Source organism: Seriola dumerili, unplaced genomic scaffold, assembly GCF_002260705.1.
Source record: "Seriola dumerili isolate Sdu_G_001 unplaced genomic scaffold, Sdu_1.0 BDQW01000226.1, whole genome shotgun sequence".
Taxonomy (NCBI): Eukaryota; Metazoa; Chordata; class Actinopteri; order Carangiformes; family Carangidae; genus Seriola; species Seriola dumerili.
The window spans coordinates 3,343,460-3,361,852 of record NW_019174481.1 but is presented as its reverse complement, the minus strand read 5'-3'; the positions used below and the strand labels follow the sequence as shown (position 1 = coordinate 3,361,852).

The following is an 18,393-nucleotide window of genomic DNA, read 5'->3' as shown; positions in this document are numbered from 1 at the left end:
AGAAAGACTGTTTATACACAGCATCCCTTCTTTCTGTTACTTAAAATATGGCTCTCTTTATTAAGTAGTCACCATAATAAATTATTGTCTTTTCAGAATTTTCTGCATCTCATTTTCTGTCTTTTTTTTTTTTTTGTTCAGCTTGGTTTAAAGTTTCTCTGGATTACATCCCATATTCAATATAATTCCTCATCTGTTTGATCTGAGCTGCATCAAACTTAAGTAACTTAAGATCAAAATCAAACTAATTTTTATGGCTAGAGAGTGTTAAGTTTCAGCATGACCTCGGGGGATCTTGACTAAAATTTCAAATAAAATCTGTGTGTTTGGTCTGTATGATACCGTATAATAATGTCTCCCTGTGTAATGATAAACACATGTGAGCGCGGTTACTGAGGACATAGAAATTGAGATGGTGAAAAAACCTGAAATCTCAAGCAACAAACTAAGAAAGTGGCACATGGAAGAAAATACTAATACAAGTCGTTGGTGTATGTTTGTTCTTCTTCAGCTGTTTATGGTCGACAATGGTGCGGACGATTGGAGGATAGCCATGACGTATGAGCGGATCTTCTTCATCGTGCTAGAGCTGCTGGTGTGTGCCATCCATCCCATCCCGGGCCAGTACGTGTTCACCTGGACGGCGCGGCTGGCCTTTACCTACACGCCGTCGGTGGCCGACGCTGACGTGGACATCATCCTCTCCATCCCCATGTTCCTGAGACTCTACCTGATCGGCAGGGTCATGTTACTCCACAGCAAGCTGTTCACGGACGCTTCGTCTCGCAGCATCGGCGCCCTCAACAAGATCAACTTCAACACACGCTTTGTCATGAAGACCCTCATGACCATCTGTCCAGGAACTGTTCTGCTGGTGTTCAGTATATCCTCCTGGATCATTGCTGCATGGACTGTGCGCGTCTGTGAGAGGTAAACACAGGGTTGTGAATAATGGCCGAATAATGGACGAATTGAAAAACGAAATGGCTGATGCACAATCACAAGTTGTGGATTACTAGACACCTTTTCTTCCCTCACTCTCGTCACTGTTTTGTCCCACGCTTCTCAGTGTTACCTTGTTTTCTGTCGCTCATCTGCACTGGTCCACAGAGATGTGTGGAATCATCAGGATAGGCTACATGTTAATACTGTACACATGTGTACAGGGAGGCATACACAGACACGCCCACACACTACTCCACTGCCTGAATGTTTAAAAACACCCTTACATACGTTTCATTAGCTCAGCAATTGCTCCACGACTCCCCACTCCTTGTTTTTATTGCTATTTTAGATGGCTTGTCCATAATTCATGAGTGTCTAATTGTTTGTTTGCTGAATGGTTTGTTTTGGTAATGAGAGCAGCCCCCGGGATCCCCTAACCCGTTTTCTCCCCAAAACTGCGCATCGGGCTTCGTCTCAAGGGGGCAGCAACGATTCTCACTGAAAATGAAAGAGGCAGGGAGAAATGAAAAGCTTTTTTTTTTCTTTTTTTTTCTTCCTTTCTCGTTTTGCATTTGCATAGGGAAATGAGACGTTAATGCCAGCTTTGATGTTTTAAAGTCATTTTTGCATAGTTGAAGTGGAAAGGGGACTTGAGAAGGGTGGGTGGAGAGTGGAAGATCTATAGCAGCAGTTCTTGTCAGACCCAATATGATACTGTACATGTGCTGCAGTGTAAAAGTTAAGCCTCAGCTCAGAGGAAGGCTTTGCTCTCAGTCTTTCAGCCAGGCCCTGACTACAGATGCTCAGTGTCCTCCTGCAGCTCGCCTCGCCTGCTTTTACTAAGTACCTCCCCTCCCTTCCTCTGCCTCTCCTCTTAACTACCCCTCCTCCCCGTGTTAACACCTGTCACTAACCACCCCCCTTCGCACGCCCGACCCTGGATCCTCTCGGACCTCTAACTGTTGGCTGGTGGGTTTGAACCTCACTGGGGGAAACCGATCAGCTGATCTTTGACACCAGCTCCACTGGAACACTGAGGCAGGACAGTGAGGTGTAACAGACATCAGAGCTCACCCTCAACTTGATATTTGCATCTGTTCAAAACAACACAATGTCCAGTTTGAATACTTTTGGTAATGTCTCTATACAGTCCAGTTAATGGCTGTTGCTACACACTTTCTCTTTCTGTCTTTATTATCCCCAGCCTTATATTCAATCATGAAATAGCCTGAATCGGCCAGAAATGGACATTTTTGCCATAATTTGGTCTCAGTGGACCTCTGACACTGCACAGCCCTAATCCTACATGCATGCTGGTGTCAATCTGGAAATCTGAATTTAAATAGATGATTGGGTGAAAACCACAGAATCTCTGGCAGAGTCTTGGTAGACTGGTTTGCTCACACACGCATTCGCACATTCTGTGACACACACTTCCCATGAGCAGTGCATGCCGTCAGTCTTTTGGTTTCAGTTTCAGAACAACACGTGTGCTCAGCTGGGTGGATTCGTGTACGTATGTCTACGTGTGTTACTACGGATGGGTGCAAGCATGCACATGTAGGTGTGTGTGTGCGTGCGTGCATGTGTGTGTGTGTGCGTGTTTGTATAATGTTTTGTTGTACTTTCTATTTCCCCACTATGCTGCTCCATAGGGATACCATGTGAGTCCTCGTTCTCTAGCCGTGGAAAAACCAACTTATCATTTTGCACCGAGCTGGCGCCACTGCTGCCCTGAGTGGGGTTTGGAGGGTGGGGGGGGGTGATAGTGGGGAGAAGGCAGCCCCTCTAAAACAATTATCCAATGATCCTTTCCAAACTCAGTATGGCAAAGGAGGATTAGGTAGGCCCTCTAGTTGGCATGAGTGGCACCATCCTTCTGCTAAGAAAAGGCTTTTAGTGGCTATAGGAGGACAGCAGAGACCAACGGTGTGAGCAGCACTTTGAAGCAAGCGTCTCTTTGCTAACTGTTGTGTGTTAGGCCGGTAGGGACCGGAGGAGGAGGTGGATGAGGAGGAGGAGGAGGAGGAGGAGGAGGAGGAGGAGGAAATTTGTGCTAAAATGGAGCAGCTCCTTCAAGTCACCTTCACGAGTCTGCCAGAGGGCAATTTGTCTTTTCTCATTTTTTCTCTCCCTCTCCTTATGCAATTGTTATAGATCTATACGGCACAAAAAGTCTTTTTAACAGCAACTCCAAAGATTTGCAGAGGAGCAAAAGCCTTTCTGTTCTTTGTGTTCACACATTACCATCCCATTATGTGTCTCCCTTCACAAAATTAATTGAACAGTGTTGTAGTGGTTTTCCACAGACTTCTGTGGCTTCTACTGCAAAGATTTTGCTCTAGAAATTGTCTCCAAAAAAGAGGGTCTGAGCATCCAAGGAGAGGGCAAATGTCAAGTCATTTTGCGTACTAGTTAATGTCATTTTGTTCTGGGTTGTAACTTACTATCTAGCAGAGCATGATTTTGGTCGGCAACTATATAGTATATGACTCATGTTACAACAGGCAGGTAAAGGAGGGCATTGCTTTCCATTGTTGCACAGTTTTTTAAACGGAGACACTCTTGAAGGAGGAGTTTGTTCTGTGCTGAAAGCAGTGTCTCCAGTCTTTGTTTACATCCATGAACCGAATGTCCTCATCCCCCTTCGTCCCCTCCTCTTGTAAACATGGAAACAGCATGTCAGCTTCCATGTTTACTTATCAATCCCATCATTTCAAGTAAAATAAAAGGGGAAAAAAAAAAAAAAAAAAGAGGCGCTTGTTTCCCAAAGTGCTGTGTGTGACTTTTGTATCTTCTTTTAAATGCGCCGTTACACTGTCACATTGACCACGCACCTGAGCCAATCAAAGGGCAGTACGATGCGAGATTGGACGAGCACGGAGTCTACCTGGAAAATGCCTAGATGGGGGGAATGAAAGACACGCAACCGGAGGAACAGAGAGGGATGGAGGGGTGGAGGGAGGGCGGAGATGGGAGGAATGCTAATGTTACAGTAGATGGATTTAACACTGGTCACTGGCCCCCCTTTCCCTTCTTTCTTGATACAGCCCATCTTCAGAGCTAACCTACCTCAACTAAGCTCCTTAACTAAGCTCTTTTGGCTTCTCCCTCACTACCATAAGGCTCCCTCCCTCTCTCTCTTACTCCTGACTGATCCTTTGCAGATCTCTTACTGTACCCATCTAACGTGGCATGCTTTGCAGTTTTTCCTCATCTCTCCCTACTACTGATTCCCTGTCCCTTTGCCTTCCCTTATCCATAAGAAGCAGGCCCAGTCTGGCCAGAACTCAGTTACACACTTGCATGCATGCCTTGCCTGCCTCCCCGGTCTCTCGCTCCTTTTTTCTCTTTAACTGTTATCTAATTCTCTTCCTCTCCTGTTCTAACTCTGTTATCTGAAACAAAACGCTCTATTTCAAGGCGATGTGAGACTTCTATTTCTCACCTCGCTTTCTCCAGTGAGGACCCGTAGGCTATGTAAAAGACAAGCTCTCAGAAAGTTTAGCTGACTTTCCCTCAGAGTGCGGCACCGGATTATCAGGCTTGAGTTACTAGTCAGCTACACCTACACCCAAGGTCTGACATCCAGATTGTGTCATCGCTTAGCCACAAAACACAAACAGTGCCAGCCGAGAACACACTGTCCGAACGTCTGACCAGAGAAACGCACACCAGTGCAACCTGAACTTACTCACACCAACCACAGGTTTACATGAAATATTCAGGTAGATTTGTGCAAACACACTGATCCATCACTGAACAGGCACAACTTTGAAAGTGTTGATGTTCCTTTTAGTTTGTCATTACAGTAGATTCAGATTTACAGTGTAATGCAACAACACTGCGCCAAGGAAACACCTCCTTGATTCTACTGGCTCAACTGAAATGTATCCATTAGCTCCAAGAAGTCGAGTCTCTCCGAGAATTTCTGTCCACAAACACCAACAAATCTGTCGGACACTGCAGAACAAACACACCGCTCATTGAAAAATGATTCAAACACAATGTGACCCTGTGACTGAACCCGAAGGCTCACAAAGTGAACTGTGTATATGCATGTAGTGCCTCAGTCACTCTCAAACTAAGTGTCTAATACACCTTTACCTTCATCTGAATCATTCACAAGATTATCTTTCAAATGAGTGTCTCCTCCACAAAGACCTGCAACCTCAAGGACAGGTGGATTCTCTACGGTTTGATGACTTGATCTGATAACGTGTTTTTAAACTATGCACGCTCTGCAGGCATAGTATTGATTGCAGCCTATGGCAAAGTATAGAGAGCCCACAAAGCATGTTTGCATAACAAGGAATGTGGAAGTGATAAACGTCCCAAGATACGATCAGAATATGCACTGAGGATCATGAACCCAACCAGCGCTGTTCTTTGCGTAAAAGACAGATAGTAGCTTAAAGTCAAAGGTGCTTCAATGTGTTTCTGTTATTATTTTTAGTCAGGCTCAGTAATACACATGACACCCAGCATTACATTTAGTCACAGCAATGATTATTTTTTCTCTCTGAAGGTTACAAAAGGTATTCGGAAAGCCATACTAGCAGTGCTAACACTGTTCCTACCAGTTTAAGAGAATTATAACTCTATAACTCCGCTGTGACTGTGAAGTGCTGCCATCTGCCTAATGTCTCGGTTGCTAGGTACGTACTTATTTTCATCTACTCATACAGACGGATAAGAGCTGGTTCTCGATTTAGGAGCATTTTTCTAAACTAATCTGAGTTTTGACAGTTGGGTTTAATTTTCCTGTCGATGTCCCACTGCAGAAACTGAGCCATGGCAGAGAAGAAAAGATTGTGTAGGTGTATTTCGCCAAGCAAATATGGCCATACCACAAGCATCTGGTGTCAGTGCCTGCCTTTAAACTGCAGGACTGCATTGTTTGTATTAGCTTACTTTTGAGTGCTGCATCCCCTCGAGCTTGTAGAGGTGCATCCCTTTACCTCAACTCTACTAAAATCTTTTATTTGTTCACGTTAGAGCTACAATAAAGCTTTGATGGGGAGCAAAATGCTCTGACTGCTGATCTACAGTAGGCTAGGACTGCATCAACTACTGCTACATCATTTTTTAGGCCCAAGCTCAATTCAAACAAGAATTTCCACTAAGCCATAAATGTGTCAAATGTCTTTGCAGAGTCAACTCTAATCTTGTTATACCTTAGACATTGACAAAATGTAACAAAACTGACTAAAATCTTGCCATTGCTGATAAACATAATCATATCAAAGTAGTTCCACCGGCCTCAGACTTTCACTTACATGCAGATAAAGTTTTATAATGTCAAATACACTTCCCCCATTTACAGTATCCCTGACTATTTTGTTGTGTTAACATGCACGAGCTGACAAGCTCCCTACTTGGTCACAAAATGTGCCGGCAGGTCTGGGGAGTCAGGGAAAAGACGAATAGATCAGACAGTGGTTGTCAGACTCATTTGTTAAATTGCTGTTGTAATATTTGGCTTCCTGTATATGCTGCGAAGGCACGTTATGTAAGACTGAACAATTAGACTAAATCACTGCTTCACACCCTTTATATACCCCCCAACAGTTTATCAGACAGTGTTGAAAACTGATAGGAAGGAATGTGTTGTGTTGTTATGGGGCACCTGAATGTGGGCACATATTAAGGAGGCAGTTGGTAACCTTACCTCAAAGCCAGACTTGGTGTTGTGGGCAGAAGTACAGCAAATAATCTGAAATAATATTTTGTGTTGTGCACGGTGCATTGGGAAAACTGGGAACATGAAAGGAGATGGTTAGATGTACTGAGTCGGCAGTGGAGGTGGAGTGGTGGTGTGTCCCCTGGAGGTTGGATGAGGATGGTTTTCAGCAAAGTAAACTTTATCACCATCGGGTATATGGTGAATTCCACTGAGCATATTGTTTCTGGGGGCAGAAATTACACAGGGACTATTGTGAACGTGTTTACAGCTTGAGCACAAGCACAGGGTTGTTTACAGTTGTCTTTAGTGTTGAGAGCGGCAGAGACTGGGATTCCAGCGCTTACTGCTGAGTGTTTTTCTGCAGGTGTCTCCAGCCAAATTCAGTGGAACATCTGTAATAGAATACTTGCTATCTGATAACCCCAGAGACATAACCACACTCCAGCCTTGAAACATTAAGATTAAGGGCTTCGTGAACGACGCTTCCTGTCTGGTGGCCTTGTAGATTAAGAAGGACACTCACAGCAGGTCAAAAAAAAGGCCTGACTGAATTTCTCAGCTTAAATATGAAAGTTTGCAAGGGTAGTGCCACAAGACTGTGTCAAGGGCTTACTTTACCTGACAACTTTTACTTCAGCATTTGCAATAGAGTGACTTGCAGGAAATCTCACTAGTAAGACCACTGTGGTGTACTCTTTGGAATTTTAATTAGTCTGGATGAGGTTCACAAACACACACTTGATCATTTCTTGTAACTGAAGCCTGAAGCCTGCCTCGCTGCCAAAGCTGCAAGTCAGCAAATCCGAGCAGTTCTTCACTTCTGGAATCACATCTTAGTTGGTTGGCAGCGATACATTAGGCGTAGCTCATTATTAAAGTGCAATCATATTGCCATTGGTAAAACAAAATCATTTAGTTCCTGGCTACAAATATACATTTGCTGTGACAGGGAGTGACATCATGCTACAGAGATGAGAGCTCACTGAGTCACACGTACTGGGAAGCTGGTTTCTGCCACACAGCAGACTTCTCTTTTAGTTTATGTTTTATGTTAATTAACTAAAGTACGACCCACCACCCATGTGTGATTTTCAGATCAGGGGTCACTTTGATGTTGGGTCCCTCCCTCGTCTAGTTTGTTTTAAGAATTCAGTCATTGTTAAACTCGGGCACGAAGCCGAGACATGAAGATGGCTACAGATACTATTTTCTGTCTCCTGAATACACATTTGAATTGCAGTGAATGTAAAAAAAAAAAAAAAAGTGCAATGAGACGTGGCATATAGTATAATGAAACCTTTCTTACAGCATAGTTAAGCTTTCAGTGAACACATCACAGGGAAACCAAGGACACGGTACAGATGCACAGAAAATATGGGGTGATTAAAAATCGGTGTTTCTCCAAGTAGGAATGTGTTTTCCAAGCTAGAAACAGCTTTGTGTAACTTTCCAAACACTTCCCCATGTACTCATATTTGCATATTCCTGAAAGATGCAAAATCAGTTTTGACAAGACTAAGAGTCTACAGCCACGCTAGCAGCTCTGTGAGGCTGTACTTTGGCACGGTGCTGCTTTGAGCTAAAGGCTAATGTCAGCACGCCAACATGCTCACAGTGACAGTGGAAACATACTGCTGTTTAGCAGGTATAATGTTTATCATGTCCATCATCTTGGTTTTGCGTGTTAGCATGCTAACATTTGCTAAACAGGGTTAAAGGTTAGCACAGCTCAAGCTGATGGGAAAGTCATCACATCTGCAGGTAGTTAGACATAAAACAAAGTATTAGAAAATCAGTGTAAATTTTGACCTGATGATGGCGTTAGATGAAAAGTGAAGGCGTCATCACAGTTATTACAGTTCATCCTGAGGGGAACGTGAATATGTGCTCCAAATTTCATGCCCATCCTGTTAGTAGTTATTGAAACATCTTACTCTAATCCACAAACCTCATGGTCGTGCTTGTAGAAAAGTTAGGATTAGACAGAGGATTCAGCCTCTGGGGAGCATGAATGTCTCTACACAACTTCATGTCAATCCATTTAATCCTCTATCTCTAGAGCCATGCTGCTACCCTGACTAATAGTAACTTTAATTGCATTTAAATTAGAATGTGAGTTTTAGATATTGTAATTCTAATATAATGCCAAATAATTTTATCTAAAGTGTTCTGCAATTAAAATATTATAAACGTTTTCTGATAAAATAACTTATAATAACCTCAGCTCAACTTAAACAAGCTGGACAGATATTTTTTCTTTATTTATTTGACTTGTAAACATATTATAAAATGCACATATCATAAAATTGTCCATTAGTTTTAAGATATGTGCACAGTCCACTTCGAATGTGCTGCTGCTGCTGCTTGCTTGCTTGCTTGCTTTGCATATTGGCTGCTCTGTAAAAACACTGTTAGGTTTGCAGTTTTTTTAATTAGGTCATCATCACTTTGAGTTTAAGCTGCTCATGTTTACTGCAACTAACACGCTCCCCGAGGAGCATCCCAACATATTTGTCCCCAAGTTATCTCAGCCAGCACTCAAATTCATTTAGATCAACAAGACTTGCACTCGTGGAAATATCTTTTGCATTTGTTTTTGTTGATGTGAAACCCAAATGCAGGAGGACGAGGGGAAGTGCTGTTATTGTGCGCATGCAGGCGATAGCTGCAGAATGGTAAACAGGAGCTTTTGAATGTGGAGGAAGTCGTTTGCTTTTCTGTTGCAGCTGACCGGCGGAGGAAAGTAGACACAGAAGCAAAGCTGTGGCTTTCCTCGAGGAAGTTGGAAATATACATCGTGGTGTAGACTCAGGTTTTGCACATATCTTTTGACTGCTTACCAGATGTATATTTTGGGGACACAAAAGTAACATCATAATGTGTGATACCTCGATCAGCTTTCTTCTTAGGAAGCAGACTGTGTCTCATTATCCTTATTTTGAAGCAGAGTCTTGGTGGTTTCACAGGTTTCATGGATGTGAGGTGATTCACTTAAAAACAAGATAATACGCATTTAAAAATGACACCTAAATCTTTAAAAAATAATTGCTGACAAGAACCTGACACTTTTCACTGAAAAGCATCAAGACTGAAGTTACATTCTTAGTATTAATTACCAAATACTGCATGTTCAAAGACTTTCCTTTTGTTTTGAATCAGAAATAATGAATATTATTGTGTTTTCAACTGAACATTTAGAATATTCCCAGTGGTTCGTGTGGGTGTGTGTGTGTGTGTGTGTGTGTGTGTGTGTGTGTGTGTGTGTGTGTGTGTGTGTGTGTGTGTGTGTGTGTGTGTCTTGGCAGACAGAAGTGTGTGGCTCTTTCACATCATTACTATTCTGTTTGTTCAGAGGTTGTGTTGTCAGCTTTGGCTGCTGTATTTTCCAGGGACTCATCATATGTATCATAATCTCACCTATGCACAATGGCAGCTAAAAAATTAAATGGCTGGGAAATCGTTTGTTAGTACACATAAGCAGAAAACATCCCAGTGATTGTTTTACATCTTCCTAACATGCAGGCCTGACTAGACTGGTTCATGAATTGGTGATGATTTGAAGAGACTGATAAAGAAGCAAACTGTTATTGTTGTTGACCAGTTTAGTTGCGGGTTTAGCCGTAGAGACGTTACCTTATTTGTCTTATGTTGTGTGAAGTATGCTGTACTCCTCTACCCCACCGCAGAAGTTTCAGAGCTCATTTGGAAGTAAATTACAGTATTATTTTATACAGCAGTGGCTAAATAATGTCATGTCTGAAATATTTGAGGAAGTGATGCCAGGGTAATGCTTTGCTGCAGAGTGTCTGTCAGGGAGAATTTAACAGTGGGGGATAAAACTGTCTGCTCGAGAAACTATATACCTCTTGTCCTGGAATAGGTTGAAAGTGGTGCCAGCTCTTCTCCATGCTATTCCAAAACTTGACACAGTATATTGAGAGCCTTAAAATGCGATTGATTAGCTCCCCATTCAGCCTCTGTCTCTGTTCCCGTGTTGCTGTCTTCTAACTCTCTTTCAGAGTGGAGGATTATTGAAATATGTGCGTTGAAAAAAAAAAAATATTGCCACATTCACCATTAGCAAAATAGGTAATAAAACAGGAAGCATTCTCTAAAGCAGAGTTGCATGGTTAAAACAGAGAGAAGGCCTCTGTAATACACTTTAATACTTTGTTCACTGTGCTAAAAGGTGCAACACATTTCTGCCTGCCTTGAAGACATGACTCACTCTCTGCACGCCTTGATGACAAGATAAATGAAATTAACATACTAGTCACTTGTAATTACAATATTTAGCCAGCTGATCAAGTTTAGCCCCCTGGCAGCTATCAAAGGGCAGCTGCTGAAGTGTTGGGATGCAGGTAAAAGAGACAGGGGTGTCAAATTCAATGAGCTTCTTCCTTTGTTACTCATCCAGTCCTACCCCACTGTTTACAAATGAAAGCCCGCCCGAGAAGATGTACAATCCCCTTCCACCTGGTGATACTGCAGTATTTGTCAGGTGGTTCTCTTCTCTAAATGGACCCCAGGTTTGCCCATCGCTCCCCTGCTCTCAATATACTGGCTCTGAAGCATGCAGGTTACAGATCTTTTTCATTCCTGCATGGTATTGTACAGAGTGCTTCTCTGCATGTCATTCAAGAAGCTTGAATCCCACAGACCGCACACTTTTTTGTCACTCTGAGGGGGAAAAAAAGTGGTCATAGTTATTCCCCCCCACCCCCCCAGCCCAACCACGCACCACCCCTGACTTTGAGCATGAATAGAAACTTGAGAGTGGGAGTTTTAAGAACTGCAGAGGGCATGATTAGTTCATTTATGATATTTGATAACAATGAACTGTCTTGGAGGAGAAGGAGGAGAAGGCATTTCTATAAAAAAAACCAACTCAGTTTTCTGGTGGAAAGAAAAACTTCAGAGTCTGGCCCTCAAGTGTTCCAGTCTGTACTTGTGCACTAATTAGAGGTGATTGTTCCAGCCATTTTGAGTCCACATGCAGGGCCACTGCTGGATAGTTCAAAGTTGTTAGCAATTCATGATTGGCCCTTTGAGAATCCCCTTTAGAAAATCCTCAACAAAATCCCAAGAAATTAGACTCCATCTCTGTTGTTTTGTCAGAAGGATGTTAGTGAGATGTTGTCTCAAAGTGCTTAGTGAATATTTGATTTTAACTCCAAAATTAAATCTTATCTGATCTCCTCCTAGACAGCCCATTGGGAATAATCAGGCGAGTTGAATGAGGGTGGGTTGATAAGGCAGATTTGCCTCTGTGATGGACTTTTGTCTTGCTGCAAAAGGTATGGGAATGTCATCATCAATCCAGCTTTGTACAGTGTGTCTTTTTGATGGAAATATCTTTGCATATGCACTGCAGGCGTTTGGACTGACAATTCAAGCATGGCTGTCAGCTATTTTCAGCAAACAACATGTTTGAAGTGATGATTTGCATTGCCAAACCTTTTTTTTTTTGGGGGGGGGGCAGCGTAAAAACTCTATGGAGGAAGATTTGCAGCAAACCGTGACCTAATAAGCCAATTGTTAGTTTGATTTAATGCAGCAGTATATGCATTTCTGGATGCACGGACATATCAAATGACAATTGTTGGGTTGTCATATTCAAATCAAGTCTGACCTGCGGTGCTCTTAAACAGGTCACTTACAGCGACATGTGTCTTTGTCATTTGAAACATGTTTTTTTTTTTTTTAAATTGTACTGTCTGTGCTAATGTACGACAAGAGTAAGTGAACATGAACATGAAACACACGTTCAGTGGTTTTGCTTTGAAATCATTCCATCAAATTCTTTAAAAACTGGCACTATTTGCTTTTTCCTGCCCACATGTGAGTTTAAGTTTCTTACCCATTTAACATATTTCTCCATTAAACTGTCTCACATAGAAATGACGTCAAGGCAAAGAACAATAGAAATGAAATATAGTGTCTCAAATCCATTGAATAGATATTTTTCTTCACTTTTGTTACTCAGAATGGACTTTGATGCAGTTTTTAGACTGTGTGCCAAACTGGCTTTACAACACAGGTGTAACACCTTGCACCATGATTTCTTCCTCCTCCTCCTCGATCTTCACCACCTCCACCTCCTCCACCCACCACCCCCGTTTGGTTCACACGGCACCACGTCATTCTCCAGCATGCTCACGTTCAAGAAGCTGTGCGCAGTTTCCCTGACTCTGTGTCTCCTACTTCTGCTTATCTTCATCACTTCAGGTATCATGACAAACAGGAAGTGACCAGTAACTTCCTGGGAGCCATGTGGCTCATCTCGATTACCTTCCTCTCCATTGGCTACGGGGACATGGTACCACACACGTACTGTGGGAAAGGCGTGTGTCTGCTTACAGGGATTATGGTAGGTTCCTCTCTTCTTCACTCAGATACATAACAATCTCACAGGACAACTCTGACTGGAACAGTTATAAAACCGATCCTCAGCTCCACACTCGACACTCACTCCCGTGTGCACGCTATAACTGAACTCACTGCAAAAAGAAACACAACTTTAAGCTTATTTTTCTTGTGTAATGATTATGGATTTTCTAAATATCTGAAGATTTAGAGCAATTTGTGATCCACGGTCAGTGACAGTGTATGACAGATTGTAGCTGCAGAACCAGAAGCCATGTAAGGCGTCTAAACTGAAGTAATTTAATGTGAAACTGTAAAATCTCACCTTGAATCTCCTCTTGATAGTTTTATAATGAAGAGTCATTATCACATAGATTCAACTCCTTATTTCTTGGACAGCATCTGTTATCATCCTTCACATACACAGCACATGCCTTGGTGTTGTGTGTAGTCCTCTCTTACCTTTCACTTACATCCCGGTACATGTATGTTTTTGCCTGTTCCATCTCTCTGATTAACTGGATTCAATATAATTTCTGGCTGAAGAACTCAAACACAGCTTCTTTTACTTATTGTATTCCTCTAACTGATAGTTGTTTCTAAATAAACATTCCAAGACAAGTGGCAGCATTCATTGTTTGGCTTTGTTTAGTTTCTTTATTGGATTTCAATTGCTTTTAATAATTAATCTAATAAATTTAACAAGCCGCCTCTGGAAAACTAACAGACAAAATATTGCTGTGTTTGTGCAACAGGGAGCTGGTTGCACTGCGCTGGTGGTTGCAGTGGTGGCCAGGAAGCTGGAGCTGACCAAGGCTGAGAAGCACGTCCACAACTTCATGATGGACACACAACTCTGCAAACGAGTGAGTCACTGCATATTACTGCTGTTTTTGTTTTGTTTTTTTTTGCCCCCGATACATGTGCTGTAAAAAAAGTTCAACCAAAGAGCGATTTTCTGTTTTTCACGGAATAGTTTTTAGAGGCTTAAAGAAGTTTGTGAAGAGTCATCCAGGTCATGGTTATGTAAGAAAAGTTGAATTGAGGGCAACTGGACTTCCAACCTCGTTTCACTTCCCGTCCGAGAGGCTTCTTCAGTTCTCACTGACAGTCTCTGACAGTCCCTCGATTCAACTTTTCTCAGAGGCCTAAAGAAGAACATTAAATCGAGAGGTAACGTGAAAAATAAACAAAAAAATAAAATAATGATTGAGAAACGTTAAAAGTGTTTTTGACAGAAATATTTTCCCTCCCTCTTCCTCTGACGAATTATATTGCAGTTGTTTAGATTTATTTTATGATGTTTACCCTCAGCATAAGGAGCCAGTGGGTTACAGGGCGTCCTCAGTGTAAATGTCCTACGTTGATATAAATCCTATTATCTTATATTGTCTGGACTGTAAACCAGTAAATTCCCCCCCAGTATCAGATCCACTAAGTTTCTGTCACACTTTTAAACACTTTGTGGCATTTTTATAACTTACAACTCGAAATGCTTTATATTGATTCTTCGTTTTATTTCTTACTTATGTTTAATTTAATTATTTTTGACCATTTTATGAGATTCTTGTTGTTTTTTGTTGGTGTCGTATTGTTACGTTGTATATTACCTTACAATGTTATCGTACTATTAACGTCGAATGTCATTTTCAACCGTGTTTCGCAGGTAAAGAACACAGCTGCCAATGTACTCAGGGAAACATGGCTCATCTACAAACACACCAAGTTGGTCAAAAAGATAGATCACGCCAAGGTGCGGAAACACCAGCGCAAGTTTCTCCAAGCCATTCACCAGTAAGTCCTGCACCCTATTTTCTTTTTGTGTGTGTAATCTAATGTAAAATAAAATGTTTGACAGATATATGAGTTGTTCACCACCAACCATCGAGGGGAGTCTCCCAGCATGCCCAAAAACTAAATCTACGTTATGTTATTGAAAAATAGTTCTTAAGATGTTCAGTCTATGTGATTGTGTTTAATGTTATTTTTGGTACAAAGTATTTCGGCTGTATTATCAATAGTTGTATTGTTAGTAAACCAATGAAATGTAGTCGTAGCTGTCAGTATTTGGTAGTATCACCTCTAGCGTTTGTTACAATGTCCTCCTACAGTGCCATTTCCTTTGACTGTAATGCTCACACACGTAGACTCGCTCACACCCACACACGTACACAAGCAAACACACTGCAATCTAGTGTAATGGTCCTTCCTATTCCCTTCCCCGCCCCCCTCTCCCCCCGACCCCCTTTTACCCTGTGCTTACAGTGAGAAGTGTAATGGTTTCACTCGTTTCGTGAATGTTGTGGGGTTAAAACTCTGTACTGTGTTCTGTCTTTGTTTTGCTCTATCACTGCAGAGCTCAGAAGTAAGTTGAGTCTTCTATGTATCCTCCTCCTACTGTTTCCTCAACATCCTCCTACTCCTCCTCTCTCCATGTCTGCGTTTGACATGCATGATAAAAAAAAAAGCGTTTGTTACCAAAAAAAAAAAAGAGAAAAAAAGAAAAAAAAGAAAAGAAAAAAATGCTGGATGCTGAATTTTTTGGTTTTTCTTTACTTCAGTGTTCCATTTACTTCCCTCTCCCTCCCATCCCCCCTTTGAATGGAGTGAAACAAAAATAAGCATCAACATTTTGCCACTGGTTTCAATAGTGGAGGGTTGTCTGGAGAGAATGTGTGAAAGGAAAAGCATCTTGCACAGAATGAGCTTGAAGCTTCGTTGGCCTGGCCAGCGGTTCATAATCATCTACAATGTACTGTATAATGTTGCCCATGATTAATATAGCTGCTCTGGAGGCTATATTAACCTGCATCAACAGAATTCATCCTACACTCCTGATGGTTTTGTGATGACATGAACACACACACTGTAATGTGCTGTAGCTCTAATGAGGTTGAAATGTTTGCTGTTGTTTTAATATTGATTTTCGCTTTTCTTTTATTCCTTTCTCATACAAAGAGAGATCAAACAGCAAAGCTTGCACATGACATTGATGACTTAGTACAAAAAGGCACGACACAACATGCAGGTTGGGGTTTTGTAGAATCAAATTGTACTCATAATGTGCTACGCTAATAAGATGAGCTTTTAGCTTTTAGCCCCAATTCTTCGACAGCCATAAGGGATAATAAAGCCGAGCAAACAGACGCATACGAACTGAAACGGTTTCCCACAGAGATAGAGCCGTAAGCGAGCAGTCTCACTCTGCTCTGATATACTGATTTGCACATGAATAAATGCCCTTGAATGTCATCCTGTCTCATAATTTGCCGAACAGGGAAATTCTTCCTCTCACACATCCAGATGATGGCTGTGTGATGCCACCGCTAACAATGACACATTATTCACATCAGCCTTTGCAGTTCTTACAGTTCCATAATGTATTTGATTAGAGATAAGGAGGCACAATGTTGAGGCATCACAAAACATGTCCAATGTATCATTGTATAAGTTATTTGAAATGTCTATGTTGCAGTATGTTTAACAGTGTCGTTAGACAATTTATTTCTGGCAAGCTTCATCTTTTATCTGTGGCATCCACACACACACACACACACACACACACACACACACACACACACACACACACACACACACAATCCAGCACTGAAAGACTCACGTTTCATTGTGCACAAAGTCTCTCACAGTCACTGCACGCTTACTGAATGACCAGTGTGTCTATATGAAGTCCTACCACTGAGCTGTGTGTAGCACTGACAGAGGGCATGTCATCTTTTTTTTTTCTTTTTTTTAATTGTCCTACTTTGGGGTGGAAAGAGATGGGATTTCCATTTCAGATTTTCATTTCAAACATAGATTCTGGGACGATCTGGTATGGAAGCATATTGCACTCTTGCTGGAAAAAAACATCATGTTTTATCATACAAATATTAAGCTATTTGGCATTATATTGAGATAATGTTCCTCTCATTCAAAAACAGATTCTTTTTGGGTTGTAACAAGATCATCTCTCAGTATCAAGACTGTTCCTCATTGCAGCAAAAATAATTATTTACAGTAAAAAATTGCTGCTGAAGGCATTGCACCATTATGAGAAAAAGATCTTGTTATAACAAGAAAAAGACCCTGATAAAACATTATAAACACAGTCTGTTATATTTTTTTTCAAAACGAGCGTAGCATGCTTCCACAATTTTGCATGTTTTGGTTGGTATTGCATTGACCAAGACCTGGAATGCTTGTACATATATATATATGTATATATATGCATATATATATACATATATATTTTCTATATATATATGTATACATATAGATATGTAAACCACATACATTTACGATGCATGCAGGCTGTCCTCTCTCTTTCCAGTGTCATCAATGAGAGAGCACTCCTGATAAAAAATGTGTTGTTCCTCCTTCTTTCTTCCCTATCGGCCCTCTCTGCCCCTTCATGACCCCAAACAACCTGTCTCTCTATGCTCCACTCCTGCAAACCCCTTCCTCCTTTGTCCACTTCCTGCTTCCTTCCTCTTCCTGTTTCCCCCTCCCTCCCTGTGCCTACATTCAGACTGCGCAGTGTGAAGATGGAGCAGAGGAAACTCAATGATCAGGCCAACACTTTGGTGGACCTGGCAAAGGTAAGTCTTCTGATTTACCTTAAAGAATCGTACTTAAATTAAAGTCTATTGCCTATTTAAAGATCTAATGTTGTATAAAGTGAAATTTCCATGTTTTTTTTTTTTTTTTTATCATAAAGCAGGTCTAGGTTCTATATTAATGCTGTGAAAGTATCAAAGCGCTCAGTCCACAGAGAAATGCACACAGCCTATATTCAGAAACTGAGCCTTAAAACAAGCCGTCAGGACTTTTGTAACTTTGTGATGTCACAACAGAGCAGTCACCATCTTCAGCCATGCCCCAAGCCTGGCCCACAGACAGGACAGAATATTTACCTGAAATCTGCTATATTTTTATTTGATCACTCAGAATCAAAACTTTAAATAAAACACTGGAATGATGTAAAATATAGGACCTTTAAAGCTGCTCCAGTCAGTGTCAGTGTCAGGCTTATGCCACAGTTGATTCCAGTGTTCTTCTTTTAACTAAACTGACGGCCATCAGGACTCGATGAACAATTTTGTTGACCGGATATTCATTTATGAGGAGGGTCCCAGCAGGTGGAAACTGAGGGGCTTGTCTCTGAGGCGACTGCTGTGCATATTCATAAACTTTATGGTTCCCTAAGGTTGTGTCCTGGGACTTCTTCTGGTGGAATTATGGTCAGTCAGTCAGTCCGTCAGGGACATTTCAGATTGTAGGACTGGCCCCACTGTTGTGGTCCACCCAAAAACTAAGTGAAATAAAGACAGAATCTATTTTGTTTGAAGCTCCGCCTAGATTAAAGGTACCCAGTGAAGTAGGTTATATACCTAAAT

At 41.5% G+C, this 18,393-nt stretch overlaps 1 protein-coding gene across 1 annotated transcript in view; it reads left to right on the top strand.

The window, feature by feature from the left end:
* The window catches only part of LOC111229013 (small conductance calcium-activated potassium channel protein 2-like), a 41,036-nt gene that overhangs the window by 19,510 nt on the left and 3,133 nt on the right, over window positions 1-18,393 (top strand). Inside the window, exons 4-8 of the mRNA XM_022755164.1 lie at window positions 512-930; window positions 12,860-13,001; window positions 13,753-13,863; window positions 14,664-14,791; window positions 17,526-17,595. Of these exons, the coding sequence (XP_022610885.1) occupies window positions 512-930; window positions 12,860-13,001; window positions 13,753-13,863; window positions 14,664-14,791; window positions 17,526-17,595 (870 nt within the window). The remainder of the gene's footprint in view (window positions 1-511; window positions 931-12,859; window positions 13,002-13,752; window positions 13,864-14,663; window positions 14,792-17,525; window positions 17,596-18,393) is intronic.